Source organism: Neoarius graeffei, chromosome 9 (assembly GCF_027579695.1).
Source record: "Neoarius graeffei isolate fNeoGra1 chromosome 9, fNeoGra1.pri, whole genome shotgun sequence".
In the NCBI taxonomy this organism is placed as follows: Eukaryota; Metazoa; Chordata; class Actinopteri; order Siluriformes; family Ariidae; genus Neoarius; species Neoarius graeffei.
In genome coordinates this window covers 33,546,671-33,564,697 of record NC_083577.1, presented here as the reverse complement: position 1 = coordinate 33,564,697, position 18,027 = coordinate 33,546,671, and the positions used below count along the sequence as shown (strand labels likewise).

Genomic DNA, 18,027 nt, shown 5'->3' with positions numbered 1-18,027 from the left:
TGGTGTATGATTGGGGGACAGGGTTGTGATCCTAAAGCAGATGTCACTTCCATGAGTCTGTAGACTGAATTTCCGAATGGTTTAACACCACTAAATATAACTGACTAGAGAAACTGGAGACAAATATCAGCACACAGTGACAATAACATCTCTGAATTTAACTGCGATTAACTTGAGAATTACACAGGAATGAGATGCAATTAAACCCTGTTTCATGCTGACGATGGGAATTGGAATAGATTTTACAATATATTACAGGGCTCTGAACTCTTAACCTGCCAACCCAAAATTGCCTATATTAAATCTTGCATCAATTAGGTTGAGAGGTGCATGCATTGAAAAACACACACACACACACACACACACACACACACACACACACACACACACACACGTTTGTCTCAATATCCTTATGAGGACCTTCCATTGCCATAATTATTATTGCAGTTAATTAATGCTGTGCCTGCACCTAAACCTAACCTCCGTAATGAAAAGGAAACTTTTTGTCTCTTTTTTTTTTTAACAAAAAAAAAAAACCAACAACACAAGAACAGCAATGTCCTTGTGGGGACCATCCAAATGTCCCCACAAAGTCAGAACTGTCAGATTTTACTATCCTTGTAGGGATATTTGGTCCTCAGTAGTATATAAATAAACACACACGCACACTTCTTAACAACAAGCCTGCTTCAAAGTACCTGACAGACAGCTAAAACCTGGATATTGTCGAGCACAGACACAGTACTGTCACCACTGCTTGTCTCTCTCACGCTCCCTCTCCAAGTCATTAATGTCACCAAGTGATACTAGATCATACAAGTGGTTTTTAACGGTTGTTTGGCCCGAGTGTGTCCTGTTGGGAGCTGAGTGCACAGCTCATGGAAATGATCCTGCAAGCCTTGGCATCAAGTGTGAGCCTGACTGAGCAGATACAACGGGGAAGCCAACGTCTGGTGAAGATCAACTCTACAGCTCAGAGTTTTATTATCTTATCTATTCTGGGATGTGCTGCATCTGGGATAAACATATTATTTCATCTACACTGGTACAGCTTATTATTATTATTATTATTATTATGATTATATCACCATATCAGTATATTGTAAACACTCTTATTGCTGCAGTCAGACCCGCTGTAACTACTACCCAGGACCGGGATGAACCATTTTAAAAGGACCCCATAAAACATGCACACAAATCCTACACTACGTAAATGCATCATTCTAATGTCACGTCAGTTTATTTGTATTGCGCTTTTAACAACAGACAATATCATGAAGCAGCTTTACAGAAAAATCAAGACTTTAAAACATGTGAACTAATTTTGAAATAACTAATGTGATATTCAATACTGCTATAAGAACTTTTCCGAACACTCCCTTAAGTCCTTCTTCCCTTTTCTCAACTTTTTTGTGTGCCAGATCTGTGTGACATCTTAGCACACCTGCATAAATATACATTATGTAACTCGTACCCAAAGACCCCTAAATACATTAAAAAAAAAACAAGTGTTTGTAATTCGCTACAAACGTCCCAGCCAGCGGAGAAGCTCTTACCACAAAAAACACTTTGCAAAATAGAAGAAATATTAACATTTCGATTGAACAGACGTATTTCAGGTGGTTTTATTCTGCATGTCAGTGGACTACTAAAACCTCCTGGGCTTCTCACCCAGCCTGAACCCAGGACAGCTTCTCTAGTCGTTCCCTCGTGACGGTGAGGCTGGCTGCAGCTGCTGTTGTCTATAAAACTGCATGCATTTCTCGGCCTGCAACAGTTCCTGACCTGTGTTTATTTTAAACTGTTGGAAACAGAGTGCACAGGCAGAACATGTACAGTTCTTAAGACCGTCTTCATTACCAGACAGTCTTTATAAGCAATCAATTAAGGAGTTTGTTAAACTGAAAAAACAACAACGATATGTTCTGTAAATAAAATATTTAAACATTTCCCACATTCTATAATCAAAAACCTATGGTGGAAATGATCACCTTTCCTTTCCAAGCCTCAAAAACCTTTTCCTTTTCATGATAAACTATGGATTGAGATGTTTAGGATCTAAAGGAGTCGCTCTGTACTTCCCTTTTTCACAGCCTCCCTCTCATTTTCCCTCATTAACATTTTGACAGCTAAAAATATCATATAATATTTCAGACTTGTCTAAGTACTACAGTGGTGCTTGAAAGTTTGTGAACCCTTTAGAATTTTCTATATTTCTGCATAAATATGACTGAAAACATCAGATTTTCACACAAGTCCTAAAAGTAGATAAAGAGAACCCAGTTAAACAAATGATACAAAAATATAATACTTGGTCATTTATTTATTGAGGAAAATGATCCAATATCACATATCTGTGAGTGGCAAAAGTATGTGAACCTTTAGATTTAGCAGTTAATTTGAAGGTGAAATTAGAGTCAGGTGTTTTCAATCAATGGGATGACAATCAGGTGTGAGCGGGCACCTGTTTTATTTAAAGAATAGGGATCTATCAAAGTCTGATCTTCACAGCACATGTTTGTGGAAGTGTATCATGGCACGAACAAAGGAGATTTCTGAGGACCTCAGAAAAAGCGTTGTTGATGCTCATCAGGCTGGAAAAGGTTACAAAACCATCTCTAAAGAGTTTGGACTCCACCAATCCACAGTCAGACAGATTGTGTACAAATGGAGGAAATTCAAGACCATTGTTACCCTCCCCAGGAGTGGTCGACCAACAAAGATCACTCCAAGAGCAGTGTGTGTAATAGTCGGCAAGGTCACAAAGGACCCCAGGGTAACTTCTAAGCAACTGAAGGCCTCTCTCACATTAACATTAGCCAGTGTTCATGAGTCCACCATCAGGAAAACACTGAACAATGGTGTGCATGGCAGGGTTGCAAGGAGAAACCCACTGCTCTCCAAAAAGAACATTGCTGCTCATCTGCTGTTTGCTAAAGATCATGTGGACAAGCCAGAAGGCTATTGGAAAAAAATGTTTTGTGGATGGATGAGACCAAAATAGAACTTTTTGGTTTAAATGAGAAGCGTTGTGTTTGGAGAAAGGAAAACACTGCATTCCAGCAGAAGAACCTTATCCCATCTGTGAAACATAGTGGTGGTAGTATCATAATTTGGGCCTGTTTTGCTGCACACAAGCTAAAGCTATCTAAGAAAAGACAAGACAGTGGCAATCCAGAAAGTGCAAATGTGGCAGTGTGAACAGAATTAATGGTATAAATTTAAATGTGACGAATGACAATATAAACAGAATGAACAATGTAAATGGGAACAGCAGTCTGACAGTATAGTAATTAACAGTATAAATATAAATATAAATAAATGGCAGTATGAGTAGAATTCTCAGTGTAAGTATAAATATGGCAAATATGACAGTATAAACAGTGTAGCAGTGAAGTTTATCAAAGATTAAAGATACAGTGTAAACAGTTTTAAATCAGTGTAAACAGATTAAAGTGTAAACAGTGTTGTAAACAGTTTTTATATAGTGCAATTAACAAAAAAGGGCAGTATGAGCAGATTTTTCAGTGTAAGTATAAATATGGCAGATATGTAAAAAGTGTAAACAGTGTTCTAAACAGTTTCTATATAGTGCAATTAACTTAAAAAAATTAAATTAAAAAAAAACGTGTAGACAGTATTGTAAACAGTTTTAGCATAGTGCAATTGAATTTCGTTACAGTTCGTTAAAGTGGCTGGTGACATTTGGTTTGTGTATTAAGGGAAGGGGGTACTGGCCTGGGAGGGAGTTCAGCATCCTGATGGCTTGGTGGATGAAGCTGTCTCTCAGTCTGCTGGTTCTCGCCCGGAGGCTTCTCATTCTCCTCCCAGAAGGCAGGAGGCTGAAGAAGTGGTGGTTGGGATGGGTGGAGTCGTCCGCAATGCTGAGTGCTCTGCGGGCCAGGCGTGTGTTGTAAATATCCTGAAGGGAGGGTGGGGGGGACACCGATGATCATCTCAGCTGCTCTCACTATGCGCTGCAGGGTCTTCCAGCAGGATGCAGTACAGCCGCCATACCACATAGTGATGCAGCTGGTCAGGATGCTCTCGATGGTTCTGCGGTAGAAGGTCTGCATGATAGGGGCTTGTGCTCGAGCACTTTTCAGTCTGCTGAGGAAGTAGAGGCGCTGCTGAGCTTTCCTGGCCAGCGATGCAGTGTTGCTGCTCCAGGAGAGATCCTCGGTGAGGTACACACCCAGGAACTTGGTGCTGCTCACTCTCTCCACAGCGGCACCATTGATGGTCAGTGGAGGATGCTGGGTGGAGACTCTCCGGAAGTCGACAACCATCTCCTTCATCTTCTCCACATTAAAAGTGAGATTGTTGTCTCTGCACCACATGGCCAGTTGGCTCACCTCGTCCCTGTAGTATGACTCGTTGTTAATGAGTCCCACCACAGTCGTGTCATCCGCAAACTTGATGAAGAGGTTGCTGTTGTGTGTTGGTGTGCAGTTGTGGGTCAACAGGGTGAAGAGAAGGGGGCTGAGCACACATCCTTGGGGGGCCCCTGTGTTCAGTATGATGGTGCTGGATGTGTTGCTGCCGACCCGGACTGCCTGTGGTCTTCCGGTCAGGAAGTCCAGCAACCAGTTGCAGAGGGAGGTGTTTAGTCCTAGACAGTCCAGTTTCTGTATCAGCTGCTGGGGAATGATTGTGTTAAATGCTGAACTAAAGTCTAAGAACAGCATCTGCATGCAAGAGTCCTTAGTGTCCAGGTGAGTGAGAGCTGAGTGGAGAGCGGTGGAGATTGCATCATCAGTGGACCGATTGGCCCAATATGCAAATTGGAATGGGTCCATGGAGGGAGGGAGGATGGATTTGATGTGCTGCATGACTAACTGCTCGAAGCACTTCATAATGATGGGGGTCAGTGCCACAGGGCGGTAGTCATTGAAGCAGGATGGAGAGGCCTTCTTTGGAACAGGGATGATGGTGGTGCTCTTGAAGCAGGTGGGAACAACAGCTTGGCTCAGGGAGGTGTTGAAGATGTCTGTGAGCACTTCTGTGAGCTCCTTTGCACAGTCCTTTAGCACACGACCTGGAATGTTGTCAGGCCCTACAGCTTTGCAGGTGTTGATCCTGGAGAGGGAGCTCCTCTCACTGGCTGGAGACAGGGACAGCACCTGGTCATCCGGAAGGGGTGGTGTCTTCTGTGCAGGCATGCGGTTGTTGGCTTCAAACTGTCCAAAGAAGTTGTTTAGACTGTTCAGCAGAGTGATGTCCTTGTCACAGGTCTGTGGTTGAGGTTTATAGTCCGTGATGGTCTGTATCCCCTGCCACAGACTCCTTGTGTCTCTGCTGTCAGTGAAATGATGGGCTATCCTGCTACTGTACTGCTTCTTTGCTAGTCTGATGCCACGGGACAAGTTGGCTCTTGCTGATCTCAGACCAGCCTCATCACCTGCTCTGAAAGCAGTGTTCGAGGCTTTCAGTAACCGATAGACTTCCCCCATCAGCCATGGTTTCTGGTTGGCCCGTACTGTGATGGTCTTAATGTCCGTGACATCATCAGTGCATTTACTAATGTAGGCTGTAACAGCGTCTGAATACTCCTGGATGTTGATCTGGTGGTTGTAAGTGGCTGCCTGCTTAAACATGTCCCAGTCTGTGATGTTAAAGCAGTCCTGAAGTGCTGAGGAAGCACCCTCTGGCCACACCCGTACCTGCTTCTGGACTGGTCTGGTGACTTTGACCTTCGGCCTGTATGCTGGCATTAGCACAACAGTGATGTGGTCTGAAGCACCGAGAGGGGGGAGGGGGGAGGCCTTGTATGCTCTTCTCAGTGTAGTGTAAACCTAGTCCAGTGTGTTGTTTCCCCATGTTGCAAAGTCAATGTGTTGATGTAACTGAGGAAACACTGTTGAGATTTGCGTGGTTGAAATCCCCAGCTACGATGAGAAGTCCCTCCGGATTGGCTGTCTGTTGGTTGCTGATGGTGCAGTACAGTTCACTCAGTGCCTTGTCCCTATCGTTGTTGCAGCTGGGAGGAATGTAAACTGCAACAAGCAGGATGGCAGAAAACTCCCTCGGTAGATAGAAGGACCGGCATTTGATGATCATAAACTCCACAAGGGGTGAACAGTGTCTGCAAACTACCACAGCGTCCTGACACCAAGCATCCCTGATGTAAACACAGACCCCGCCGCCGCGGGTCTTACCTCCTTCAATGAGGGCTCTGTCTGCTTGATAGCATGTTAGCCGGTCAAACTGGATGGCGGAGTCCGGTATGCTGTCGTTGAACCATGTTTCCGTGAACACAAACACAGCACACTCTCTCAGCCTGCTGGGTTGCTCTCAAAAGGTGAATATAATCCAGTTTGTTATCCAAGGAGCGTACATTGGCGAGTACGATGGACGGTATAGCCAGCTTGTGTGGATTAGCCATTAGCCTGGCCCAGATACCCCCGCGCTTTCCCCACTTCTGCTTCCTCTCGCACCGCCTACGGCACTTCCTCTGTGGGTGTGCAGCAGTAGTGGGGGTCAGTGTCAAAGCGGGCCGCCGGAGTAGGCCAAGGTCATGTAGTTCCTTAGCGTGTGCCGGGTTTAACTTACAGAAAAAAAGTGTTGCCAATGTCAAAAAGAGTCCCACGGCTGTATGTGTGCCTTGGGACGGACAAACGCGACGAAAACATACCATCACTCGAGCATACCGACGAAGACAAACATGTAAACACCACATTATTGGGACAGAGAGGGGCCGCTGCGTCTGCACGCGCCACCATCTTGAAAAGCACCTCAAGTTATATATTTAACTATAATTGTATCTATCTATCTATCCAAGAAGAAGAAATTTATTCATCACATGTATACTTGTGAAATTCCTCTCTGCATTTAACCCATCTGAAGCAGTGAACACACACACACACGCAATGAGCACACACACACACACACACACACACACACACACCCAGAGCGGTGGGCAGCCATGCCAACAGCACCTGGGGAGCAGTTGGGAGTTAGGTGTCTTACTCAAGGGCCCCTCAGCCTAAGGCCACCCCATGTTAACCTTACTGCATGTCTTTGGACTGCGAGGGAAACCGGAGCACCCTGGGGGAAACCGGACCACCCAGAGGAAACCCACATGGACACGTGGAGAACACGCAAACTCCACACAGAAAGGCCCTCATCGGCCGCTGGGATTGGACCTTCTTGCTGTGAGGCAACAGTGCTAACCACTACACCACCGTGCTGCCCAGTCTAGTTCATCTCATCTCATTATCTCTAGCCGCTTTATCCTTCTACAGGGTCGCAGGCAAGCTGGAGCCTATCCCAGCTGACTACGGGCAAAAGGCGGGGTACACCCTGGACAAGTCGCCAGGTCATCACAGGGCTGACACATAGACACAGACAACCATTCGCACTCACATTCACACCTATACGGTCAATTTAGAGTCACCAGTTAACCTAACCTGCATGTCTTTGGACTGTGGGGGAAACCGGAGCACCCGGAGGAAACCCACGCGGACACGGGGAGAACATGCAAACTCCGCACAGAAAGGCCCTCGCCGGCCCCGGGGCTCGAACCCAGGACCTTCTTGCTGTGAGGCGACAGCGCTAACCACTACACCACCGTGCCGCCCAGTCTAGTTCATTTCTGTAAAATATATAAATATTGAAGCATCTAATTGTCCACTCCAGTATAAGCAATAAAACCAGTGATGAGCTGTTAATAGCTTAAGCAGATGCAGACTGTACACAACGTGCCTTTTTGTGTTTATGCTCAATTTAATACTCTCTATGTGGGACGAGATTATTTTACATAAATGGCCTTTCACCACCCAAGTGATGGTTTGTCATTTCATTTGTTTCTTTTTTCCCCTGGGGCTCAGAACATTTCTTCTGAACAGTCACATCGAGTGTATCCAAGTCTAAATGACCCACATACACACACACACAGAGAGAGAGAGAGAGAGATTGATTGATTGATTGATTGGCTGGATTGGAGAGAGATGTCTTTCTTGTTGGATGTTTACTGATCAGTGTGGTGTTCTGGCTCTTTCACCTTCCAGTAGCAACATCAGTAATCCTTTAAGGGTAGCGATCATTACTGCAGCTGTTTCTTTAGCTCTAGTGTCGCTGTCCCTGTTTCTGTGCACTGCTGAGCAGGTAAAAGGAAGATCTTGTGTGAGAGGAGAGCCAAGGCTATTTTCATGAGCTCTTTAATAACTGGAACTGCTTGATCTCAGACCCTGGGAAACGCTCTACTCAACCTTGTCAAGAAAGTACACATGGGCCCTAATGCACAAATGACGCATATAGATGATCAGGAGAAACTTCTTAGGTACCAAGCATTGGTCATAATCATGAGCACTAAGCTGTGCACTTCAGAAGAGAACGAGCCACTCACATTCACAGACCAGAATGTACTGTCAAGATACACTCACCGGCCACTTTATTAGGAACACCCACCCACCTGCTATTTGATGCAGTTCTCTAATCAGCCAATCCCTCGACAGCAGCACAATGCATAAAATCATGCAGATACAAATCAAGAGCTTCAGTTAAATGTTCACTGCTGATCTCCTGGGGTTTTCACATACAACAGTCTCGAGAGTTTACACAGAATGGTGTGAAAAACAAAAAACATCAAGTGAGTGACAGTTCTGTGGGTGGAAACGCCACCTTGTTGATAAGAGAGGTCAGAGAAAAATGGCCAGATTGGTTCGAGCTGCCAGGAAGGATATAGTAGCCCATATAATCACTCTTTACAACCATGGTGAGCAGAAAAGCATCTCAGCATGCAACAGCAGAAGACTGCATTGGGCTCCACTCCTGCAGCCAAGAACAGGACTCTTCGAATCAAGAACAAGTTCCTATTAAAGTGGCTGGTGAGTATATTTCCACAAGAAAGTTAGTTGTATTCGGAATCAGGTTATTCAGCTGAAGACGATGTCCTGGTCTTCAGATTATGGCATTCATCTGTAAGTAGTCCAGGCTCCCAAGGTTGCCAGAATTTTCTTAAGTGTTAGAGATAGGGTTTAGATAAGAACAACACAAGTACCTGCTGGACAGAATAGTGTTTCGCACTGAAGCTAATATTGTACAACACAAATGCACTTGTATCAAGAGTCAGAATCTCACATACTGTAACTGCAAAACATTTCTGTTTTCAGCAGCCTGTACAGTGCTTAGTCTGTATTTGTTGCTGAGGTCTGAATACTGATTTTTACAATTTCCGCATCAACTCTGAATACAGTCCTAAATAAATTCCTGAGTTGAGGGAGAAACTGGCTTTTAACATTGTAAAAATCACATCATTCACACAGTAATAATATCACACACTAAATGTCGCAGTGGATCAGGTCTATTACAAGAATGGATGCAGACATTACCTTCCTGAGGTAGAATTAGGTAAACAAAACAAAAACACAGGAGCATGCCTTCTATATTATGCTTCTAGGCGGCACGGTGGTGCAAGTGGTTAGCACGGTCACCTCACAGCAAGAAGGTTCTGGGTTCAAGCCCAGTGGCTGATGGGGGGGCCTTTCTGTGTGGAGCTTGCATGTTCTCCCCGTGTCTGCGTGGGTTTCCTCCGGGTGCTCCAGTTTCCCCCACAGTTCAAAAGGCATGCGGTTAGGTTAATATGGGACAGCCTTGGGCTGAGGTGCCCTTGAGCAAAGCACCTAACTCCCAACTGCTCCCCAGACGCTGTTGGCATGGCTGCCCACTGCTCTGGGTATGTGTGTGCGTTCATTGTGCATGTGTGTGTTCACTGCTTCAGATGGGTTAAATGCAGAGAGGAATTTCACAAGCATGTGATGAATAAAGTTGTTCTCTCTCTCTTCATCTCATCTCATTATCTCTAGCCGCTTTATCCTGTTCTACAGGGTCTCAGGCAAGCTGGAGCCTATCCCAGCTGACTACGGGCGAAAGGCGGGGTACACCCTGGTCAAGTCGCAGGCCATCACAGGGCTGACACATAGACACAGATAACCATTCACACCTACAGTCAATTTAGAGCCACCAGTTAACCTAACCTGCATGTGTTTGGACTGTGGGGGAAACCGGAGCACCTGGAGGAAACCCACGCGGACACAGGGAGAACATGCAAACTCCACACAGAAAGGCCCTTGTCGGCCACTGGGCTTGAACCCAGGACCTTCTTGCCGTGAGGTGACAGCGCTAACCACTACACCACCGTGCCGCAGTTCTCGCTCTCTTATGTAATCAAATTAGAAAAATAATTGGATCTACAACATCAATAATAATTCTCATTCACTGCAGCGCTCATATCTTGGTCTTGCAATTCACTATCCACTCAAACAAGGTATATAATATACAAATTAATGGCAATGGCTGTTTATGGGAAACACCTCTTAATGTCCTAACTTCATGTTTCGCTTTAGTCTGTTGATGAATATCAGGCTTATTTGCATTTTTTAAGAGAGAAAAAAATGAATTAGTGCACAACGACAAAGCTCATGTTTTACCCATGAGCATATTTTGCTCTATGGCACTGTCTCCTACTGCAAAGCACAATAAAATTCACTGCTAGTGGCCAAGGTCAACTTCGTCCATCACAGCAAATATTACTCATGGTTAGCATAACAAATGACTCACTGTTGAAAGGAGAGGCAAACAAACCAGATAAACAAGTCAAACTTTGTGTGTATGATTAGCAGCACTAACAGAACCCACACAGCATTTACAACTGCATGCCTGGGAACATGACGAGAAATTCAGCAAACACGCATAGCTCGTACAGGCAGTATGCACAACTCATACATTTCCACTGTGTGCCTGTAACTGCAACACATTCTGCAGGATGACTTAATAAGAGTGCTTGCTCATGATCGGACCACAGATGCATTTCCCCCCATAATGTATTTAGAGATACTGATTTTCCTGAAGCCCAACAACTGTCGTGTGTGCATGTTGTTGTTTTCCATCCATCATCTGTAGCCGCTTATCCTGTTCTTACAGGGTCGCAGACAAGCTGAAGCCTATCCCAGCTGACTATGGCCAAGTTTACATTAGACCGTATCTGTCTCGTTTTCTTCGTGGAAGCACTGTCCGTTTACATTAAAACGCCTGGAAACGGGAATCTGCCAGGGTCCACGTATTCAATCCAGATCGTGTCTGGTCCGGTGCTGTGTAAACATTGAGAATACATGGATACGCTGTGCTGAGCTCTAGCTGGCGTCGTCATTGGACAACGTCACTGTGACGTCCACCTTCCTGATTCGCTGGCGTTGGTCATGTGACGCGACTGCTGAAAAACGGCGCGGACTTCCGCCTTGTATCACCTTTCATTAAAGAGTATAAAAGTATGAAAATACTGCAAATACTGATGTAAATACTGCCCATTGTGTAGTTATGATTGTCTTTAGGCTTGCCATCCTTCCACTTGCAAGTGGTAAGTGACGCGCATGCCCGACATGCACTGAGATCACACACACAGCGGCTCAGTCCCAAATCACTGCTCGTGAGCTCCACTCGCGCGCTCTGTGAGCTGCGCAGGGCCGGAGTGCGCACCCTCCAGAGGGCACTCACTGTTCAGGGTGGAGTGATTTGGAGCGCAGGATGCCTGCAGAGCCGAGCGTATCCGTGTATTGGCATTGCTGTGTGCACGCGAATCGTGTATTGGCATTGCTGTGTGCACACTAATCGTTTTAAAAACGTTAATCTGATGATCCGCTGATACGGTCTAATGTAAACCCCACCTATGGGTGAGAGGCAGGCTACACCCTGGAGAAGTCACCAGGTTATCGCAGGGCTAACACAGAGACAAACAACCATTTCACACACACATTCATACCTATGGTCAATTTAGAGCCACCAATTAGCCTAACCTGCATGCCTTTGGACTGTGGGGGAAACCGGAGCACCCGGAGGAAACCCACGCAGACATGGGGAGAAAATGCAAACTCCACACAGAAAGGTCCTTGCCGGCCACTGGGCTCAAACCCAGGACCTTCTTGCTGTGAGGCGACAGTGCTAACCACTACACCACCGTTCCGTCCTGTTGTTGTTTTCCTTCTAACAAAATGAAGAGCAGGTTTCACTGTTGAATAAAGTCTCAGTCTGCTGAATAAAGAAGGATCCTCTCCAGCAAGAACTGGTTTCTTCAGATTATTTATAAAACCATTGGCTTGGACACCCAAAAGAATAGATGTTCACCAGCTTTGCTCAGCAGCATTTATAAAAAAAAAAAAAACCTTATGAGGGATCAAATGTAGAGGAAGAAGCTAAATCTGAGAGGCAAATTTATGTCCTTATCACATCCATGAAAAGCCAATGATACTGCTAACTATTCTTCAGGGATTGGGGCAAAACAATCCAAATGCTGAATTGACCAACTACTCAACCGCTTGAATGAAATCCCTTGTCGACTGTTTAAACTTCGTCAATGGCAGGATGATGAGTGAAAGGTCAATGAGAACAAACGTTTTCTTGAGCCCTAGAGTGAGGGAACAGCTGAGCGTGAGCACTCCAGAGCAATGTTAACATTAGATACTTCTGACACAATCCTTCAGTTTTAGCGAGATGTGGTTGTGATTTCTGGAGCAATATGGGCAGTTGCTTCAGTTATACCACAAATGCAATGTTCTCATCAGATCAGTGGTTAGATGCTTAAAACACAACTGATCAAAATGCTGAAAATAAAACTTTAAAGAGGATTATTTTTGTTGTCACAATTCCAGATCACTTCACTTAACCGTAATAATATATCGAGGATATTACACGGTTGTGCGAAGATATGAAGTTTATCTTCGAGTGGTGAATGTATATATAATGAGTGAGCGAAGAGAACAAGTGAAAAAAATTTCAATACAAGATAAACTTCATATCTTTGGACCGCCATGTAATGTTGTTATTTATATTATATGGACACAGCCACAAAAAAAAAAGAAGTTAATCAAAAGAATTTTAATTCTGAACTGGTTCACCATTTTGACAACAATGAACTGGTTCACCATTTTCTAGTCAGCAGGAAAACATTGGGAGTGACGTCATCAGAGTGAAATATCAGGAATTATGGAATAAAAACATGTATTCTATTCCCTTTTAGTGGGTTTATTGATAGCATGCAATATTGTTATCATATAGATTATCCTCCATGTATTACACCACTCTCCCCAATGGTGAATGAGTGCGCAATATCGTTATTGCACGTTGTCAAGACAACACGACATCACATTTCGGAGCTCACGCGAAGATCCAATGACAAAACTTTTCTGCTGCACATACACAGTCATTTCTTTGTCGGCCAAGAAAGAGACAAGACGAGGCTAATCCAGTGCTAGGTTTAAGCACTAAATAAATAAACTGAAACTAAAGACGCACTGAACACCTGAAAGGCTACCAGAACTTTTTTTATATATTCTTCATGCATATTTACAAGAGAAAAACATACCAACGGACATTGAAAAACTGGAAAAGAGACACGTCATAGATGTATAACTTCCACGCTAGTGAGTGACTGACAGTTTGTAAACAAAAATGGCCGCGAGGTTTAGATCATTAAAAGCGGAAGATTTAAAGAGAAAGATGCACTGAACACCTGAAAGGCAAAACTTCACTGGATATTCTTCACACATATTTACAAGAGAAAAACATACCAACGGACATCGAAAAACTGGAAAAGAGAGCAATAGCGGAAATATTGTCAAAGTTCTACTTGGAAGTGAGGAAAAGTGATGGAGACTTTTACAAGAGGACTTCACTCGTGGACTTCACTCAGTAAAGCCCTTTTGTTTTGAACAACTGCAGTGTAACAATTAACTATGACCAAAAGTAACTGAACTTGAACTGTAAACCTGTATATAGCTTGTATACAAGTTGGGTTGTTGTTCAGGCTTTTTGGACTTGTACCATTTTTATTGTTAGAACTTTGACTTTGTACAGTACATTGGATTAACAGAACATTGAATTACATTCGATCAGAATCAGCATTCATTCAATACTGGTAAGTTACTCCCCTGTTCATAACTTTTTATAAAATCTATATTGTTCCATCGAATGTGTAGGTATAATAATAATATTGGCTGCCTTTTTTTCATGGTATATCAGATATACTCTATTCAGCTACTCATCTTTGACTCGTTCAGTATCATGCTAGCTGAATGGAATATATATCTTATATACCACTCGAAGCCAGCCAATATTATTTAAATATGTCACTCAGATCCATGATGTATTTTGTATGAAAAATACTAGTTTTTCAACATGAGAAGATAAACTTCATATATTCAAGACAATGCGTGAGTTTATTTTTATCATGTAGACACATTCACAAACAAACGATGCAAATTTATCAAAACATTGGAAAATATGTTACTCAATGTCCCGGTTGTAGCATGTATGAAAAATATGAGTGGCATATTTCCCAGTGAAACACTTGTGTCCATATAAGAGATATATCTCATAAGAATGCATGATATACTGTATAAACACGGTTGCTGGTGGCTTGAGTATTTCAGAAACTGCTGAGACATTCATGTACAACAGTCTCCACATTTTACACAGAATGATGAAAAAAAAAACAGTGAGCGACAGTTCTGCAGACAGAAATGCTTTGTTGATGCATCAGGTCAGAGGAGACTGCTCAGGCTGGTTTGAGCTGACAGAAAGGCTACAGTCACCCAAATAACCACTAAATATATAACCGTGGTAAGTAGAAAAGCATCCCAGAATGCACAATGCACCAAACCCTGAAGATGGGCTAGAACGGCAGAAGGCTACCAATTATTTATTTAAATACAGATAAAATTAAATACAGATTAAAACAAATGCTCAAATTAATGGTCTTGGACTTGTGTATACACCGAATACTGAATACACAGTGTGTGTGTGTGTGTGTGTGTGTGTGTGTGTGTGTGTGTGTGTGTGTGTGTGTGTGTGTGAGAGAGAGAAATTGGCCTGTTTACAAATGATATTCTTCCTGATGTTAATCATATTCCCAAGTACTGAACAACTGTTGACTATGTAATGATGGAATGATGCAAGTGAGTCAAGGCTACACACATTCACACTGGCACGCTCAAAAACTGCCAGTGACGCATTATGCATAAATTGCCGTTTATCAAGACCAGTTTTCACCCACCTGAGTCTTAAGAGTTGCTGTTGGCGGAAAAGCATAAACACTGCCTCAACTAATTATTATCCAGCTGTTAATAGCGCTGCTTTTCTTTTAACTTTGAGAGGACATGCTGTGCTCTAGGCCAACAATGGAGTTTTTTTGTTTGTTTGTTTTTTTAATACTTTATAGCAGTTATTTTTGCTCAGGATTTAGACCAGTAAAATCAGCAATTCAAAATGCAGACAAGAGGTCGTTCACAAACATCCACTCACAAAACGTAGCAACCTACCACACTTTTATAAATATTCTGCACATACTGTTCTTTACAGAATAGGTTCAAGAAATGTGAGTGAGACTCTTGATCTCAATTCTAATGCAAAAATATATATTTCCTGATTTCTGCTGTATTTCATCCAGAATCATGCTGCCCCATTGTGAACCTGTTTCTCATCATGTTTTGGCTTTTTTTTTTTTTGCACCCTGACTGATGTGCCTTGGGCATAACTTGGTGCCATCAACCATACAGCCTGATACCACTTATCCTGAAAACAGACACTGCTTTATATACCGGCCCATCAAATACATTGTGGCTTGCAGCCAGTCCATGTGGTTAAAAAAAGCTGGGAACTCAAGTTTTGAGTAACAAACATTTTCACTCTGCGACGTTCAGTTCACAAATGGTTGCTTTCCTTTCTATTGGAGAGAATAAATATCCTTATTTTGGAACTGAAAAGATAATCGGATTATTTTGCATCCTTTGTTTAAAGATAGGGTAGGCAACTTGGAGAAACCAGCAAGAGTAAGCTAAATTTTGAAAGTATCCAAGTGAAAAATCCTATCCCCTCCCTTTATGCCCCCCCCAAACACATGAACATGCTCTGCCTGATTACTGCTGGAGGAGGATGATCCCATGAGAGAGATCCACTGGGGAGAGGATCCTAACACATCACTGTCATATCCAACTCTCTCTTTTCTCATTCTCATGTCAGAAAACACCCAACATCATCAGAGTGAATGTAAACAAACAAACATGGAAATTTTGGCTACGCTTTTTCTGCCATTCTTGTGCGACTAGCTCACTAGCTTTAGCAATATGTCTGCCAAGCCATTTGGAAGACACTGGTCATGTTCTGGTTGGTCACGTGCAGTGCACGGGCAGAATGCATGCAGGTAAGCCGGTAGGTAGGTAGGCATGCAGGTAGGCCATCCAATCATTTCATGAAATAATTGGAAGGGCTTTTTACAGCCCTGTGACTGCCATTGATTTTTTTTTCCTTTTTGTCTTTGTATAGTTTGATTTTTTTTTCCACTGGTTGTGGTGCAGCTCTGGACCCAGTTCTGGGCATCGGTTTCCTTGACCTTGGTCCACCGTGGGTGATGCCTGTGCTCCTCACTATGGACTGCATTGAGCTTGTTGCCCTTTTAACATCTGGGTTGTCCAGCGCTCTGTGTGGCAGTGCTTCTGTGCTCACTTTGTGGATCAATGGCACAGTGTTCCAAGTGATGTTGCCCGGCAGCTGTGCGGGATTTATCTTCGTGTGCCTTTTGGTGGGACTGTGGGTAGCTACGCCATTGGAATTACATCCTGATTCTTTTTTGGTGGACTCCTTTTTTTTTTCTTCCCCAAATTTGTAAAGTGGCCTTGGGTGTGAGAAAGGCACTATATGAATTGAACTAATTATTATTATTATTATTATTATTAATCATCATCATCATCATCATCAGAATGTTTGATTTATTCATTGTCAGGATGAAAAGAGAATTTCAAGAAATGCAACAAAAATGCTTCTAAAATAAACTGAATTCTAAGTCGGTTAAATAAACCTTGTGTCTATATGCCCATTGTATCAGTGTAGTCAAAAATGATGGAATCAGAACCATTAAGCTATCTTTTTCACAGCTATGCATCACTACCTGCAGCAGTGGTTCCACCTCATCTTGTTTCTACATTACTCACATGAATGCTCAAATATTCATGGATAGTTGTCAACTGGATGGTGGCTTCTAATAAAACACTTCTGATTCTGCATGCTTCCAGCTACAGCACCTCAATCTCCAAACATGTTGAAGGTTTAGTAGTTTGGCTTTGCAGGATTGATTTGAGTCTGTTTTAGACACATTTCAAAAGCTGAAAGAATGGACAGGAAATGGTTTAAAATATTCCAAATAAATTGCTTCAGGATTTTTAGGTCTTCATGTCAGTTTTCACTGATCTATGACTGTGGACGTTCATTTCAAGTCTACGGGGAGACAGAGGCAATAGCAGTGTGGTGTGAAATAAGCTGCTACTCACTCTACTGTGTCCTCCCAGCTACACCAGTGGCCCTGGTCCAGAGCTTCCATGTCCTCCTTGAACTTGGCCAGGCAAAGCTCCTTGATGGCACTCTCATAATAGCTGTTACAAGCCATTGCTGCTGCAGAGAGAGTTACTGCAAGAAAAAGAAAAATTGATTCAGGAAGGTCAAGCACTAATTTCACTACTACTTCTGGTAAATAAATTCAGTTCTACATCTTGTACATGATGTTAGATTCAACATCAGAGCTGTGATCTATTGCTTTGGTGAATATACCAGCATAGATTCCAGTGCCTTCACTGTTTTCTTTCTTTCCTGCCTAAAAATTATTTTAACACGGTAACATGTGCACTTAATAAACTGCAAATGAAAATCAGGGGCCAGTGACAAGGACAAGCTAATTCTATAAATGAATGACCTGTTAGCAAGTTAGTTTGTACTGTACCTATTTCACAATGAAAGATGCTAAGAAGTTGTTATATCTTGTCTCACATTGAATAATTCTAAGGCTTTATTTGCAGGAAGAAGAAGAAACCTTTATTTGTCACATGCACACTTCAAGCACAGTGAAATTCATCCTCTGCATTTAACCCATCTGAAGCAGTGAACACACACACCCAGAGCAGTGGGCAACCACACCAGAGTGCCCGGGGAGCAGTCAGGGGTTAGGTACCTTGTTCAGGGCACTTTAGCCCAAGGCCGCCCCACGTT

General features: G+C 43.1%; 1 protein-coding gene across 1 annotated transcript in view; it reads right to left on the bottom strand.

The window, feature by feature from the left end:
* ramp1 (receptor activity modifying protein 1) overlaps positions 1–18,027 on the bottom strand; it is a 114,319-nt gene that overhangs the window by 4,843 nt on the left and 91,449 nt on the right. Inside the window, exon 2 of the mRNA XM_060928660.1 lies at positions 17,316–17,451. Within this exon, the coding sequence (XP_060784643.1) occupies positions 17,316–17,451 (136 nt within the window). The remainder of the gene's footprint in view (positions 1–17,315; positions 17,452–18,027) is intronic.